This window comes from Gavia stellata, chromosome 28 (assembly GCF_030936135.1).
Source record: "Gavia stellata isolate bGavSte3 chromosome 28, bGavSte3.hap2, whole genome shotgun sequence".
In the NCBI taxonomy this organism is placed as follows: domain Eukaryota; kingdom Metazoa; phylum Chordata; class Aves; order Gaviiformes; family Gaviidae; genus Gavia; species Gavia stellata.
The window spans coordinates 1,250,133-1,265,946 of NC_082621.1; the positions used below are offsets into that span (position 1 = coordinate 1,250,133).

General features: G+C 57.3%; 1 protein-coding gene across 1 annotated transcript; it reads left to right on the top strand.

Moving 5' to 3' along the window:
- Positions 1-3,824: 3,824 nt before the first annotated feature.
- On the top strand, positions 3,825-15,472 carry TNS4 (tensin 4). Its single transcript, XM_059830583.1, has 12 exons — positions 3,825-4,332; positions 8,432-8,876; positions 9,080-9,510; positions 10,391-10,477; positions 11,031-11,150; positions 11,436-11,528; positions 11,899-11,976; positions 12,437-12,508; positions 13,720-13,888; positions 14,415-14,483; positions 14,748-14,774; positions 15,343-15,472. The coding sequence occupies exons 1-12, from the start codon at positions 3,825-3,827 to the stop codon at positions 15,470-15,472; spliced, it is 2,229 nt and encodes a 742-aa protein (XP_059686566.1).
- The last annotated feature ends 342 nt before the right edge of the window (positions 15,473-15,814 follow it).

Below are 15,814 nucleotides of genomic sequence, written 5' to 3' on the forward strand. Positions count from 1 at the left end.
TCTGGTCCCAGTCCCGTCACCCCAAGTCCAGCTCCTTTTCATGTCGGGGGGCTTTGTGTTTTCATGTCAGGGGGCTGCCCGCCAAGCTGGGCTGGAGGTGGAGGGGAGGACTGGGGTTACTGGGCTGAACTGCAAATCCTGCCTCGCCAAGCCGGGTCTCTTGGTGCAACAGGCAGCTGCCTCACCAAGAGCCTTTATAAGTCTGTCCATCCGCATCCAAGATGTGTGACTTGTCCCCTTCATCTCAGGGGGAATTCTGTTCCACAGTCAGTTTCCAGAAGCAGAAACTCTGTCATTTCCAGTCGAGATGTGTTTGTGGCCAGCTTATTTCCATTTCTTCTTGTGCTAGCCTTCTCTTAGCTTGAACAACAGCGCTCCTTCCCCCAGTGTTTCTGTACAGCCAGTAAATCCTCCCAGCCTCGGTCAAGCTAGCCAGCCAAGCCCTGTAAGGCATGTCTGCAGCGCCTGGGTTACCTCTGCCAAGGCTGCGATGCTTCTGCTGCAGAGCTTGCTCTGCTGCTGCTGCCGCCGGAGCAAAGGGCATCGCACCTTGTGGCACAGCACAGATGTGCCGTCGGCTTCGCCGTGCGGTGCGGGCTCCCTGCCTGCGCTCATGGTCCCTGCACAACCGCCCCATCCCTCTTCCCTGCCCAGGGGCACAGCTGGACACTGCCCAGCCTTCGCCGGGGCTGTGCACGGGGGCACTGCTGTTTCTGATGGCTCTTGGAAAGTCCCGATGTCTGCGGGCAGCGTTTGTCTTTCTCATGGCTGCACCACACTGGAAGCTAACAGCCACCTTGTGATTAACCTCCTTCGCCCGAGCCCTTCTCCTCCTTTGCTCCTCCAAGCAGAAGAGCCTGCAGCCGAGGCTCGAAATTCTCGTGAGGAGCCTGCGAGACCTCTCACTTTAACCCAGAGGAGGGAAGGGAGAAGAAATGAGGTTTGGAGGCTAATTCTGGCAGCATCAGGCATGAGAAAGATCAAAAACTCAGGGCAGGAGTACAAGAGAGGAGGGAAGCTGTTGCGTGCATGCTCCTGGAACCCCCTGACAGTCCTGGTTCATGCATACTGCACGTTATTTCTGTACCTACTTAAATTAAAACCAGCCATGTCTTGCGGACGCTGGCTGGAGCCAGGCAGTTCTCCCCAGGGGAGAATCCAATTTTTGCTCCATCTAGCTTGTGTTTTTGACCTGGAATGACTCTTCTTTTTATATTTAACAAATGCTCTCTCCAAGCCTTGTACTGTGCTGCACTTCTCACAGCGGTGCCTGCGGCATCATGGCACATACGTGCTCCAAGGCAGGAAACCAGAAGTGGGCACACCACTTACCTGTGATCCGGCTGACCGTACGGCAGAGCCACGCTGTGACCGGATCAGAGGCGACGTGAGCTCTGCGGGCAGTGCCCAGGCACAGCCAGCCCAGACGGCCAGTGGGAAAGGAGAACTTGGGTCCCAGCCCACTTCTGCATCCTCTGCGTCTTGGGCTTTGGGTCCAGAAATGCCGAGGCAGAGCAACGCATAGGTGCTGGCCATGGCACGGCCGTCTGGGGAGGCACCGCGGGCTGTGCAGCTGCTGGGCAGTGTCGCTGCTGCGGTCGCAGGAGGGACCCCACCACGTGCAGCCTGTGCATCTCACCCGCCTGCCCCCGAGCCTGGGGAGTAGGTACCCTGAGGTCCAGCTCTTCCCACCCATTTGCTGATAGATCCCTTCACAGCCAGCGCTCTGTAGGGATAACCTGCTCCAGACTCTGTCCATCTCCCATCGGGGCTGGGGCAGACCTGGCTTGCAGAGCACAGCCCCGCATGCCTGGAGGTGCAGCTGGGGCTGCGTGTCTTCCCCCTCTGTAGTATTAATCAGTTAGTTAGTATTCAGAGATGCCATGTGCCTGTCTAATTTGCAGCTAAAGGCACAACATCTGCCTCTCAGAGGTGCTTTCTTTCCTGCAGCACAGGTCTTGGTGCAGGACACGTCCTTGCTCCTGAGCCTTTCTTAAGGATCAGCCTGCCAGTCCTGTAAATAAAGTCTGTAAGAGGCTCAGGAGACACAGTGGGGTCCGGGCTGGCAGGAAGCCAAATGGGTTTGAAGTATTTATTCACTTCTGCAGTCCTTAAAAACCTCTTCTGGCTCTTTTGAGAGTATTAACTGGTGTGACTCACGATCCATAGCCACACCGAGAGCCATACGCTGTGAGCAGCAGCAGACAGCAGCAATGTTGTGCTTCTAATTCGCTAATCTTCATGAGTCTGTGCTATTCTGGGTGTCTCTTTCTCCGGCGAAAGGCTTCTTCAGGGTTATATAATTCACCAAGGGCAAAGCCGGCCTGTTTTGAGCCATCATAACGGCTCTCAACACCCAGCATGGCAATTAGTCACCGCTTACCAGACATGACGTACCGCGCCAGCCCAGCACTCCTGCCCTCGCCCACGGCGGGGTTATGGACTGGCTGCCCAAGAGCAACGTGTCTCTTTCTTAATCCTGTGACTCCATAGTTAATCAATCCGAGATAGGTGAGTAAATAAGTCAGTCATTCAAGACTGATGCAGGAAAGGACAAATATTTTAATAAGTGTAGCCCACTGTTTGTACATATTACACACCAGATCCACACAGGGTATGGAGGAGGGAGCCCTGAGCTGCAGGATTAACTCCTGTCAGTGAGCCTTTGGCTCCAACCCTGTGGACATCCCATGGTCCCCACCGGTGCTGCCCGGAGAGGACGGGCGCGTTCCCGTGCAGCCTGTGCAGTTCAGGCACGGGGAATGTGCTTGGCTTTGGTGTCCCCAGGCACTGACACATGGGGTTTTGTCTGCCATGGTGAGTACGGAGGGGGACAGGCTTATTTTCCTCATCCTGAGAAGAATGAGTAGGGTTCCCCCAGTTTTGCAGCAAGTTTTGCTGAACGGTAGCTCCTACTGTGCCGACGCGCAGACAAGCAGGAGCGAGAGCAGCGGTTGGGGGTACCCCACTTGTTTGCTGACGCAGCTGGATGATTTCCCCACCTCCAAACGGTGTCCTGAGACCTTTTGCCCAGAACCCCCAAAGGGAAGCCTGCCTTCTGCCGTGGGGTTTTTTTAATGGTGAATTCAAAAGTACTTTCTATCTAAAGCGAAGCCAGAGAGTATTCAAAATTTAATAGCAATCAGATTCCTAGAGCAGTGCCTTGACCGAGAAAGCAGCCGCATACGCAGGCTTCCAAGGGCTCAGCTCACATTGTACCAGCAAAATAAACCCTCAAGATTAAATGTACACCCACTCGCAGAACATTGCTCTGGCCGGCTGCTCCGTCTCTCTGGCCCACTACAATCCTACCCTGCCTGGCTCCGGGCTCGCTGTCTGCCATTGCCTCTCCCGATGGCTTCGAGGGTCAGGATCCCATGCAAAAGTTGTTAGCGCGGTACTTCGTTTCGTTCTTAACCAAGAAAATAAGCACTCTGCAAATAAAGCAGAATGTAGTTTCTAGGCCCTGGTATCCTGAAAAGCTGTTGCAAATTAATCCCCCTTGCACTTGCCCAGATGCGCTGTGGCACCGGGAGCAGAGGCTGGTGGGGGGTGGAAAAGCGATACAGGATGGCTTGTTTTCGTATGAGCTGAATTCCAGCTTTGCACTCCAAATCCCCGTTTTTATAGACTTTTCCGCTGAAGTCTGCTCCTGCCCGGGGCATGCCTGTGTAACCGCTCCTCTCTCTGCATTCCTTAGATTCTTCTTCCGCTTGAGACGCTGGATTGAAGAAGGGCTCTGAGGTCCCTGCTGGAGAAAGGGAGGCGAGGAGGAGGAGGAGGTTTCCCTTGGACTCTAAGCCGTCAAACCAGAAAACCAAACCATGTCACAGGTCATACAAAACCACGTGTTGCGTGTTGGACAGACCGTGTGTGTTTCCTCACAGGAGGAAAGCAAGAGCTTGCACCCGGCGGGGTACCCGGGCTGCTCCGCGCTGCCGATGAAGTACGCCTACTACTCAACCGACGGCTGGGCTGACGCGTCCGCGATGGTGCACACCAGCGCACGCCTGCTTCCCAGCGGAGGGCTGTACGGAGCCCACCCCGTGTTTGAGCACATGGCTGCTCACGCGCAGGGGAAGGGGCAGCAGGATACCTCTTTGGAGAGACCTGCTGCTCCGTATCAGCCAAAGGAGGGGGACACCGGCACAGATCCTGAGGCTCACCTGGTGTCTCCTACCTTGGACATATCAATAGAGAGTCTCAACCAACTGATCCTAGAAATCGATCCGACCTTTCAGCCGCTCACATGCAAGCCGGTGAAGGATGCGGTCCAACCTGCTTCTCAGAGTGACACTGCTGCCGCCAAGAAACAAGATCCAGAGGCAATAGGTGAGGCAAAAGGTGCTGGTCGTGTGGAGCCAGCGCAACTCAGACCTAGTGAAATCCATCTGCAAGAGGCAGAGTGAAAGTCCAGGGCAAGGAGGCTGGCCACACACCAGCCCCCGTGGGCAGGATGAGGTCCTGTGCTCCTGTGGAGGGCTGGAGATGGGCATCGGTGACATCCCCCACCATCCCCAGTGGGATCAGCATGGGATACGGTCTGCTGGCATCAGGGCTTCATATAAAGGAGCAGGAGAACAGATTGTGTATGCAGGCTCTCTGCCTCACTCGCGTGCTTCGGTGGCCCTGGTCTGATCACTTTTGCAATGTCTCGTGTCCAGCTAGCTCAACCGGATCCAAAAGAAAACAGGGGGAACAGCCTTCATTCTTCAACCTGGTGTTTGTTCCCTGTGTTTGGAGAAAACATTGCTCATTAGAAATGGGACTTGTAGCTCTCAGAAAATGCCTAATCCAAGTTACTGCCGTCAGTGACTGGAGACAGGCGCTGGCCGCTGGATGCGCTGTGTGGGCCGTGCTTCCCTCGCAGCGGAGCCCAGTTCTACCAAAGGGCAGTGGGGCCTTTCCCAGGGTCATACTTGACCTGTGGAAGCACAAGGATTTGCTGCCAGATTTCCAAAGCCTTGGGCTAAGGTACTGATCGTTACACAACCATCCCATTTAAATGCTCCCAATCATTTTGCCAGGGAAATTCTTTTTCCAGGGCATGTGCGCTCCTCCAGCAGCGTACCTGGCATACACAAGGCAGGACATCAGCAGCACATACCAAACCCCTCTTTCTGCTCTCATGCCTGGGTGCCTTACGCGAACCCTTTTGCAACACTTCTCTGTCATCTAGAGCTGTGCTCTGTGTGCTGCTTCTGATCCCAGCGCTCTCGCCTGTGGCTCTTTTGCAGTGTGTTAGCTGCTCAACACAGTGTGCACAGGGTAACGCAAGCAGCCAGCGTGTTGCACGCTGCTGCCAGCGTTCTGGTGCGCAGCAGGACAGATCAGTGATGGGTTTAGGTGCCTAAAGAGACAGTCTCACTGCTTCTGAAAAGCCTAATTGCCTATCTGTGTCTTTAGACACGGAAATACCTTTAAAATCTGTCCCTAGCCTCTTTCCAGAGGAAGGTCAAATGAGAGGATGTTAAAGGCATGAAAAAAATTCTGTTCTCCCTGAGCCCTCACGCAAACGTCCGCCTGAGGAATGCGGGGTTGGAGGAGGACGAGGTGCGTGTCTGCAAGTGCACTGAAGTGCAGCCCCGGCAGGTGGGGGGGTCCCGATGCTCGAGCAGGGAAGCGGCGAAGCCGGAGTCAGGGAGCGCAGGGGCCGGAGTGGTGCGAGCACACTGCGGGGCTTGGGCGATTCTGGAGGAGACGGCATCGCTGCTTCCCGTTGGGATGGCAGAGGGTGGCCTTGCACATAAAGCACCGTGACAAGGTGCAAGTTCAGCTCTTGGGTCCTCAGAGTAGTGTTCGGAGGCATTCGGATGCCTCTCCTTCAGGCACCGCTCGAGGCTGGAGTCCCGAGCCGCTCAGCAGGTAGCGTGCTAGTGGTTTTGAAAATCTGGCTCCAAGTGTGGAACTGAACGTCTGGAAATCTGGCCCTGCATTCAGTGGGAAAAGCCTCACTTCAGCTTTCATTTTCTTTTAACAGCTCTTATTTTTTACACAAACTTCCTCCTGCTGCACAGCATCCCTGTTCGCCCACCTCCTCCTGCTGCAGCCATGCGACCTGTGCATGCACCGCTGCTCCCATCTCACGCCAGCTGGCCCGGTGGAAATGCTCTCGTTAGGCTCCTGCCTCCCTTTCCTCGCTGGCCGTGCAGGGGAGGGCTGCACAGGGCCCCGTGGTGCTTTCTGAATAATTTCCACACCCCTCCCTTCTGCCCAAGGTGTAAGTTCCCTGCAAGCACGGTCAGCTGCTGTGCGGGCTGGCAGGAGACTGATGGTGCCCAGAGTCCACGAGAGGGGCTTGTTCTTGTCTAGGGGAAGCCACGCGGAGGGCTTCGAACTTAACAGATGCTGTAGCAATAGGGGACACATTCATCAGAGTCGCTAACTCCCTCTGGTACTTGCTTGTTCCTGGAGGAGCGGAGAGCGTCTCAGCTTGCGTGACAGCTGGGCTCCGTGTTTGCGGCACTTTTGCCACTCCTTGATGCTGAAAAACTTGCCAAGGTCTTGAGCAAATATTTGAGGTTTAACCACACCTGATAAGGAGGAAAAAAGGCAGAAAAGTGGGAGGCCAAAGGCCTCGTTAGCCCAGCGTGCGGATGCTTTTCAGTTATTTCTTTAAAGGACAATTAAAACCCCCATTTCTTTTCTCCTTTCGAGGGAGACATTGACAAAAAGCATCCGGCCAAGAGCTTGCAGTAAGGGTTTGCGCACTGATACCGGAACCACATGGCTCCAGAGCCTTTCCGAGGACGGGCTTTGGAGGAGCTGCTGCTGGCTGCCAGTGGCAGTGAGGGCGTGGAGGGGGAAGGCTGCGGTTCTGGCTCCTTCCCCGCGCATGGTCCAGCTGCGTCCCCGCCGGAGACCAGCCCTTCTGGCTTACCCGGCGCCTCCTCGGCGGCTCTCCGCTGGCCGTGCCGATCCAATCCCGCGCTGGGATCAGCATAGAGAAGGGGCTCAGGGAGTAACTTTTGTACAGACTTGTGCTTTTCCTGCTCATCAAGCTTTATGCCCCAGAGGTCTGGTTGTTCCTTGCAGTAAACAGGGTCTGCAGCGCTTGGCGGTCTGGAGTCAGCTGCTCTGCCCCGGCCAGCTGCCCTCGCCGGCCGGTCCCAGGGCAGGAGCGAGGCACGTAACATCACCGGCCAGGGAGCTCAGGGCTGTTCAGAGCCGTTTTTCATTGCTGCAGCAGAAAGGTTTTTCTCTCTCCAAGAAACACCTTTAAGAAGGGGAACTTTCCTAAACTCCGTGGCAGGGCAAGAACCAGGAGCTGAAAACAAAGCTGGGCACGTTCAGACTAGAAAGGAGGCGCACACTTCTAGCAGTGGAGGTGATTAACCGCTGGAACAGCTTCCCTGGGGAGGTGCTGAATTCGCCATCGCTGCAAGCGTTTAAATCAAGTCTGAGTGTCTCTTGCTAAAAGGCATCTTCTAGCGCAGCCAGAAATTATGGCCTTGTTCACGGAACCCAGTGACTGACATGCATCGGGCACCTGGGAGCCAGGCACCCCCTTGTCCTGGCCGTGAGGTTTCACTGAAGGTCTTGGAGCAAGTGATGCTCTGTCAGATGTGCTACCTTATAAATAATGGCAAGCAAAGGGACTAGGAGATGCCTTGCCTGTCCCGAGCACGAATGGAAGAGCAGGAAGAAACCCACAGCAGGGCACGGGCACAGAAACTGCCTTGGAAATCATTCCTCTAAAGAGACTTGTGCAGGACAGGAGGAGGGAAGGGAGAGCAGCCGGCCCCTGCCCTGGGCTGCGTGCTTGCTGCTGGCACGGCCGGTCCCATAGCTGACACCTGGAGTATTGTAACAGCCCTTGTACCGCACGGCTTCCCTCTGCCTCCCGCTCCGCAGCCGTGGTGCGGGTGGTGCGGATGTCCGGCCATGCCTGGGGGCCGGGTGACGTCCCCCATGCTCCTCCGCCCCGCCAGCTCAGAGGGTGTGCAGGGTCACGCGCCTGCTGCCGTGGGCACCCTCCGAGCCTGATGTCATCCCCGGGGGGAGCAGCCAGATGTTTTTCTCTTGAGTCAGGTACAAACAGAGCGGCTGCTGGAGGGAACACCCGCCTCTCGCTGCAGGTCTCGGCAAGCACCGGCTGTGCAATGCTGGCGAGGGGGGTCTGTGCAGTCAGACATGACCGCATGTAACCCCTCTTCCATGGGAGCCCGCCAGCACTGGGGTGGGTCGCTGTGGCGTGGTGTCTGTGAAGAAATCAGCCCTCATAGGGTCTTAACGAAGGCCAGTGTTGGGCAACCGGGGTCTCCCTGCAGAGCCCGGGGGTCCTCCTCTGGGCCCAGCAGCCGTGCAGGTCATACACACCAGAGAGAAAATTAATAGCAAGAAGAACAGAGACTCATGTTGCCCACAGAGCTTAGCTAACGAACCTGAGTCGAACACCGAATCGGTAACAACCTCCTCTTTCCTCCTCCAGACATTAAATACATAGAGATGACGCCAGGCAGAGCCACGTGTCCCGAGCTGCTGCAGGGCTCTCCCAGCCCTTCGGGCACGCCGTTCTCGAGGTCCCCCCAGGGCAACAGCTTCCTGCCCCAAAAAGGGGGACTCAGAGGCAACTACAGCACCAGCGGCAGCGTGGTTTTCTCGAGCCCACCCGGACCCGTGAGCCCCCGCTCAGCCACCCCAAGCTGCGCTGTCTCCCCGACGTGCAGCAAAGCTTCCGAGTGCATCGCCGTCCCTCAGCAGTGCGCGGCTGGCCAGACGGACAGCATCTCCTACGGCCCCGGGGCTCTCGGCACCTCCCCGGGCTTCGACAACTTGCTGAAGCCTGTGCACGCGGTGAGGGCCCAGCAGAGGAGCAGCCGGGTCTCCCTGCTCTCCACGAGCCCTGGCTCCGACACCAGTTACATCCTTGGAAGGTAAATGCTGCCTTGTGTCCCTGTATCGGGCTGATGATGGGTGAAAGGGGCACTGGGCGGTTACCCCATGTCCCGCTGTCCAAGACCTCCTTCCTCAGGCTGGGAGTCGATGCCCCGCGGGGCTGGCGTGGGGTGGGCTGTGCATCCCATCCCGGCTAAACCACCCCGCTGATCCCCTCCTGCTCTCTGTCTCCCTCTCGCAGCAGCACCCACTCGCTCCACCATGACGACTCGGATGCTCACCCCACTGCCTGCCGCTCCGCTGACTGCCCATCCCCTGCCAGCTCCCTGGGCAGCCCCTGCCCGCCTTCCCCGAGCCTCAGGTCTCACTCTGGAGAAGCTTTTGGCCTGAGTCCCCACCAGCCCAGGACAGCCTGCTCTGCCAAAGCCAGCACCTCCCCATCCCAGAAGGGACAGGCCAGCAGCTGCCCGCCCTCCATCCTCAACTCCGCAGCCGACATCCCAGTGCTGCTGGTGAACGGGTGCCTGGAACAAGGAGATGCGTCTTCCAGGCTGGCCAGAGCCCCCCCAGCCTCTGTCAAGCAGACCCCCCCTCCCAGCTGCAGCCCGGCCTTGAGGCTCGGTGGCCTGAACAACGCGCTGTCGGCACCAGTGCTCTCCTGCGTCTCGGACAGTAAGTCACCTCCCTGCCATAGGGCAGGTCTGGGGGGAAGGAGCTGTAGACCCCAACAGCTGCCAGGAAAGCGGAGCAAACAGCCCTTTCTGGTTTATCTGTGGGTTATAGACGTGAAGGACAGGAGGTCCTCGCTGGAGCTGGAGATCCTCGCTGCATCTCCGCAGGGTTGCAGGGCTCTGCGGTGGTCTCCAGCTCTTTGCTGATGACCCCGCGTTAGCCATGGTGTTGTGCCCGCCAGGGTCCGGGGCACGTGCTCAGCAGGGAGAAGCGCTCTGGTCCCCTCAAGGAGATGCAGATACACGTATTTATAGCACCTGCGAATGAGGACCATAATTTTGTCATTTCACACTTGTTCGTGGGCCCAGAACGGGCGGGGAGGAGAGGTTAGGGTTCCAGTTTGCTCCAGAGGACATCTAAAGATACCAGCGTTTGTAAGGTCCCTCATTCAAGGGTAGACACTAGGGCTATTGTTCTCTGGAGGAGATTAGCAGAGGCAGCTCTTGGGGCAGAGGGTTTTAATTGGGATTCTTATGGGAAAAGCAGGAGAGCTTTGCGGGTCAGATCCTCAGCTGGTGTAAATCCCCACGGTCTGGTGGACTTGTGCAGGGTTGGGCAGACTGGCACTGCTGGGGGACCCCATTCTTTGGGAGCCTTTCTGTGCTCCATCGCAGCCTGCCAAGAGAGATAATTACGTGGACAATGAAGTATTCTGAAGAGCAGGGAGGAAGCTCTGATCAAAAGGTTTGAAAAAAAAACCTTCAACCCTGGCCAGCTGGAAAGAGAAATGTCTTTGCAGGGCTCTGTCCTGCTCAGGGATGTCTGCTGTGAAGGTCTTTTGGGTCCCCCACTGGCCTTGATGCCGTAAGGTCTCTTGCAGGTCCCCTCAGGGCTGGGCAGCCGACCATGAAGTTTGTGATGGACACATCGAAATTCTGGTTCAAGCCGAGCATAACCAGGGACCAAGGTAAGGCAGCAAGCGTCTCTGCTGCGATAACCCCACCTCAGACTTGCTCTCTGCAGGACTGCTGCCTGCTCCCCCGGCCGGGGTTTGCCTCCCCGCAGCACCTCTGTCCGCCTCTTGCCCGTGCTGAGGTCCTGTGGGGACTCGGTGGTGGCAATTCAAAGTATACTGGGGGCTGACAGGCACGGAGAGACCCGCTCGCAGGTCTGGGTGGAAGGCTCCGAAACACGGGCTGTGCCACGGCCCCTCCGTCCCCCTCAGGTCCAGCAAAGCTTCTGCCTCTGGCTCTGCTGCTACTCAGCGTGGCCCGGGCAGGGGCTGACTCTGTCCCGGGGACCACAGGGACCCGCGGGACCGAGCCGGGCCCCCTCAGTCTGCGGGGGCACTGCAGTCGGTACCCGCACGAGGGACGTGCGCCTGCTCAGCAAACACTCCTGAGTCTTTCTCGCTGCTGCCAAGGAACGACTCCCCGTGAGAGCATCAGCCGGACACGAAATGCAAAGCGGGGAGGTTCCACCTGTTTTGCTTGGCTGAGCCTCCGCCTGTGCTTTGACAGCAATCCAGCTGCTGAAGGACAAGGAGCCAGGCACGTTCGTTGTGCGGGACAGCACGTCGTATCGGGGGTCTTTCGGACTGGCGATGAAGGTTCCCGTCTCTCCATCCGGCAGCCAGACAGGTACAGGGACTTGCTCGGATAGGTGGGGTTTGCTTCAGAGATTTAACTAAAACCAGTCAAACTAAAGCAAGCTGAGAAGCCGCAGGACTCTGCTGTGTGAGTGACGCTGGCAGTGGGGTCTGGGTGTGCCCATCCCCATGCACGGGGGGCTGGCACTGCGCTCGCCAAGCGGAGCAGAAGCTCCAGTGGATGCCCTGGGACGGGCCCCGGGGCGGGCAGGGGAGGGCAGGGGCGAAACAACGGCGGTTGTGCTGGTATTGATGCTGTCTTCTATCCCGCTTGCAGGCGATGAGAGCAGTGACCTCGTCCGGCACTTCCTCATCGAGTCGTCAGCCAAAGGTGTGCACTTGAAAGGAGCCAGCGAGGAGCTGTATTTCGGTAAGGACGGTGCCATCACCCACCACAGCCCTGGCAGCCCCAAGAGCTGTTTCCGAAAGCCCCTCGAAGCACCGGCCAGGAGCGGGCTGCTCCACAGCCCGGCAGTGAGCGTCTTGGCGGGGGGGCCCTCCAGCCCCTGGCTCCTGCCCGCGCTTCTGTGCCAGTGAGACTGTGGTAGTTGTCTCCAAACCAAGAACATGTGGTGGGGGTTGGAAAACCCACTTTTGTCACTGTGAGGCCCCAAATAGTCCAGCTTAGCCCCCGCTTTGCTCCTTCTGAGCTCCCTGGGACACTGTTGGGGGGCCAGAAGCACGTGGGTGGGAGGTTTCGGGGACCAGGGCCCCCCCCGACTCACCGTTCTGTGTTGCAGGGAGCCTCTCTGCCTTCGTGTATCAGCACGCCATCACCCCGCTGGCACTGCCCTGCAAGCTGAGCATCCCCACCCGAGGTAGGAGTCGGGGACAGGAGAGGTGCTCCGAGCGGTCCCTCCTGCCGGGCTGGGAAGGTGGGCATGGTCCCGCAGTGGGGAGGGGGCTGAACTGCCCGGGCGCCCCGGCATCGCGGCTGATCGCCCTGGCTGTAGGTGGAGCAGGGACCTGCAAGAGCTGACTGGAGTATGAGACGGTGGTGACTTCCTTCTGCTGGGGATGGAGGGTGGTCGGCAAAGCGGCAGGGAGCAGGGGACCACTGAGGGTGGGCAAGGAAAGGAGTGGGGAGATCAGAGATGAATGGAGCCAGGAGAGGGAGATGGAGGACAATTAAATTAATTACTGCCCTAAACCCCTGCAATTTAAGCGGTCCTGTGCCTTTGGGCCTCTTGTGAGATAAGGAATTTCACCCAAGGCAAAGTGGTGACCCAGAGCAGCCTGACCTGTGGTCATCAGTGCTCCTGCTTGTCGTTTGTGCAGATCTTGCCGATGGAGAAGATGGCCCTGACTGCGCTCCTGAATCCGCACTATCCCTGCTGAAGAAAACTGCTGGTGAGGAAGGGAGCGGGCTGCTGTCGCCAGGGGACAGTCGAGCTTCCAATAGCCAGAGCTCTGGGCATGCACCCGTGCTTTGGGCTTTACTCCTTACGTCTCAACCGCGGGGCTCTATTTTTTCATGTCATCCATTCCGACACCATTCACAGCAGAAGCTGAAAAGCCGGCGCAGTCTTTGGACCGGTGCAGAACAGCAGGTCACCCCAGTGCATCCGTGGGTGCCGATGCCGTGTCCCCTCCTGGCTTTACCACCAGGTTGGAGATACCTGCAGGTTTCCTTCACATCCTCAGATCATGGGCCTGCAAGGGAACCTGATATTTTTAAAGAAAGGAGACCTTTGGTCCTCACAATGGTGAAGTAAAGCTTGAAAAGACAGTTCTTGAGGTGCCAAGGCTGATAAAAGACCCACAATTCCTGCAATTTTAAATAGCCCCTGATTTTTAAGCCTCTCTGCTGATTGGCCTCAACCAGGGTGTTGAACTGATGGGCACTGAACATCTGGAGTTTCTAGGAGAGGGATGGGGCAGGCGGGCGCTGGTTAAATTGCTGAGGGACCTTGTGGGAGATGTATGGAAACTGCACAGCAGGACGGGGAAGGGTCTGCTTCTCTTCCGTGCCCAGGTGCCCCCAGCCCGGGTGCAGCGGTGGGTGGGCTCCAGGTGAGAGCAGAGAGCGATGGGCAGGAGACCGCGCGGATGGCTCAGGCGCAGGCAGGGGAGTCAGGAACCGCTTTGTTTTGCTGGAAATTCTGAAAAATAAGTTGGCAAGCTGAAAAGCTTAGTTTGACCCAGAAGAGCCCTTTAAACAGCTCAATCAGCCTGAAATGTCATGTTTTAGGTTGGCCTTCAGCCGTTAGTTGGCTTGGGGTATTTCTGCTTTTCATTAAAGGAAATATGCAATAAACAGGAAAAAAATCCAAATCTGATATTTAGAAACCGGAAATTAAATACTTTGACTTTTAAAACAATTAGTGCAAAGAATTAAAGTAAACCAAAATAAATTTGTGAAGAATTTCTGAGTCACCAAATCTTTAATTTTCATCAAAACAAATCTGACCCACGTACATGTGTCTGGTTCTGGGGGATGATGCCTGGGACCCGGCCCTGGAGCCAGCACCGCTGTGCTGGACGCTGCACGTGCTCAGCGCAGCGAGGCGCCGGCGTGCCGCGGGCCCCGTGCTGAGCCGGGCTCTGTCCTGTCCTTGCAGTGTGCAACGTCTTGTACCTCAGCTCAGTGAACATGGAGACACTCACAGGAGCCCCGGCCGTCCAGAAAGCCGTCTCCTCCACCTTCGAGCTGGAGACGCTGCCCACACCCACCCTCGTGCACTTCAGAGTGACGGAGCAGGGAGTCACGCTGACGGACATCCAGAGGAAGTAAGAGCCGCCTGGGGAGGGTCAGGACGGGGCTGCCGGGCTGCTGCTGCGGCCAAGGGCTCACCGGTGGCGAGGTGCAGGGGAGACCTAAATGGTCGTGGAAACGCAGCTCGCCCGTGACCGCCCAGCTCTCTTCTCGCCTCTCAGCCTGCCAACGGGCTGATCTGCAGCATGTTGAGAAAAACTGGCCTGCTAGGAGAAATCCGTGTTGCAATCCAGGGATGGTCTTCATCCCTTCTGTTCACAGCGCAGGGCATGACGCTGCTTTACGTGAAGCTAGTGGCAGCATCTCAAGAGTGGGAGGCAGGAGCCGGCTGAACCCAAGAGCTGCCTGCACTTTCCCAGCTGCCGGCTTGGAGGCGGCCCCGGGAGCGGGACCCTCGCACCCCCCGTCCCCCACAGCCCCCGTTCCCAGCAGCCACAACAGTTTGAGCAGGGCTTGAATTTGCAAATGCCTGTTTCTCCCACCAGCTCTGCCCGGGCACTTCCCTCCTCTAACGCCACGCTCTCCTCCTCCCCCCGACAGGGTGTTTTTCAGGCGACACTACCCCTTGGCTGCCATCAGGTTTTGCGGGATGGATCCTGAAAACAGAAAGTGAGTTATCGGCCGTTCTGCGGGATGAGGGCATCCGTGCCGGTCAGAGCCGCCGCAGAGTGCTCGCTTCCCCGCGGTTCCCAGCACCACTCCGCTGCTCCCGTCTCTGCACTGCTTAAAATCCCAAACGCCAACACCGGCTGTGCGGCCCCTGCCCCAGGCTTACCGCGCTGGGGCTTAGCTAAATGTAAACCTTGACTTTGCAGCTGATGGAATGAGGTAAATATCAGTCTTTGAGCAAATCCAATTCTGTTCTTCCCTCAGGTGGCAGAAGTACTGCAAGTCCTCGAGGTAAGACCTGCGCGGGGACCTCCCGCCCCGAAGCGCGCCGGGGGAAACCGGGGGGGAGATGCTGCTTTGTCCCAGCCTCGCCTCTCCAGTGGGTGCATTGCAAAGCTTTGCGGAGCAGTGAAGAATCAAAGCTTAAAAATGAAGAGGGGAGGCGATAAAAGTTAATGTGGTGGCAGGATGAGATGTGGGACAGATGGGTGAAGCTTTATGGGGGTTTTTGCTCTGTAGGTTTCGATGGGAGGCTCAGCTAAGCCCAGTTCTCCGCATCCCCTCATGTAGAAAGCCCCCGTCCAAATCCATCAGCCTTCCCAGTGACTCGCTTGCTCTGGGCTCAGGAAGTGAGTTTATATCTGGCTCTACCTTGCATTCAAGAAACTTTTCACAGCTGGGGAAGCCTTGCCAGAAACGCTTCTCCCAGCTGTTTTGCTTCCAAGTAAACGTGATTGGGGAGCGGGCCAAGGTGGAATTGCTGGAACCGGGATTTTGCTTTGTGGCCGGGGCTAGTTTAAGCATATTCCTTTGGATTCCTGGATGCAAAGTACGTAAGGCTCTCTCTCCTTTTTCAAAGGATCTTTGGGTTCGTGGCCAAAAGCCAGACAGATTCGGAGAACCTCTGTCACCTGTTTGCAGAGTACGACACTGTGCAGCCAGCGTCGCTTGTCATTGACCTTCTCTGCAAGCTCCTGCCAGGCCCATAGAGGACGAAAACCGGGAACAGCTCAGGGCTGGCAGCAGCCCATGCGCTGCCGAGCTTCTCCTGCTCACCTTTTCCTGCTTCTGGGTTGCATTTTGGCAACAGCTCATATTTATATTTTTTTGTTACGTACCATCACGTCAAGAGTCTCAGTTAAAGATTTTATGCTCTGGTGGGATGAGATGTTCCTCCGAGACCTTCTGTGGGGCATCAGGTGGCAGCGCTTGCCACAGTGGCCACACGGGACGGCTGCCCGCGAGGAGCTGTGCCGGGCTGGGAGCGGAGCTGCGGGACAGGAGCTGTGCTCACCGTACGGACCGGCCGCCTCCCTCACCTGGCAGGCACC

Bases quoted from the DNA above. Each gene is read 5' to 3' on its own strand.
- TNS4 (XM_059830583.1), top strand. From the start codon at position 3,825: ATGTCACAGGTCATACAAAACCACGTGTTGCGTGTTGGACAGACCGTG. The intron at 4,333-8,431 runs GTGAGGCAAAAG...TTCCTCCTCCAG, and splicing joins ACAAGATCCAGAGGCAATAG to ACATTAAATACATAGAGATG. The intron at 14,484-14,747 runs GTGAGTTATCGG...TTCTTCCCTCAG, and splicing joins ATGGATCCTGAAAACAGAAA to GTGGCAGAAGTACTGCAAGT.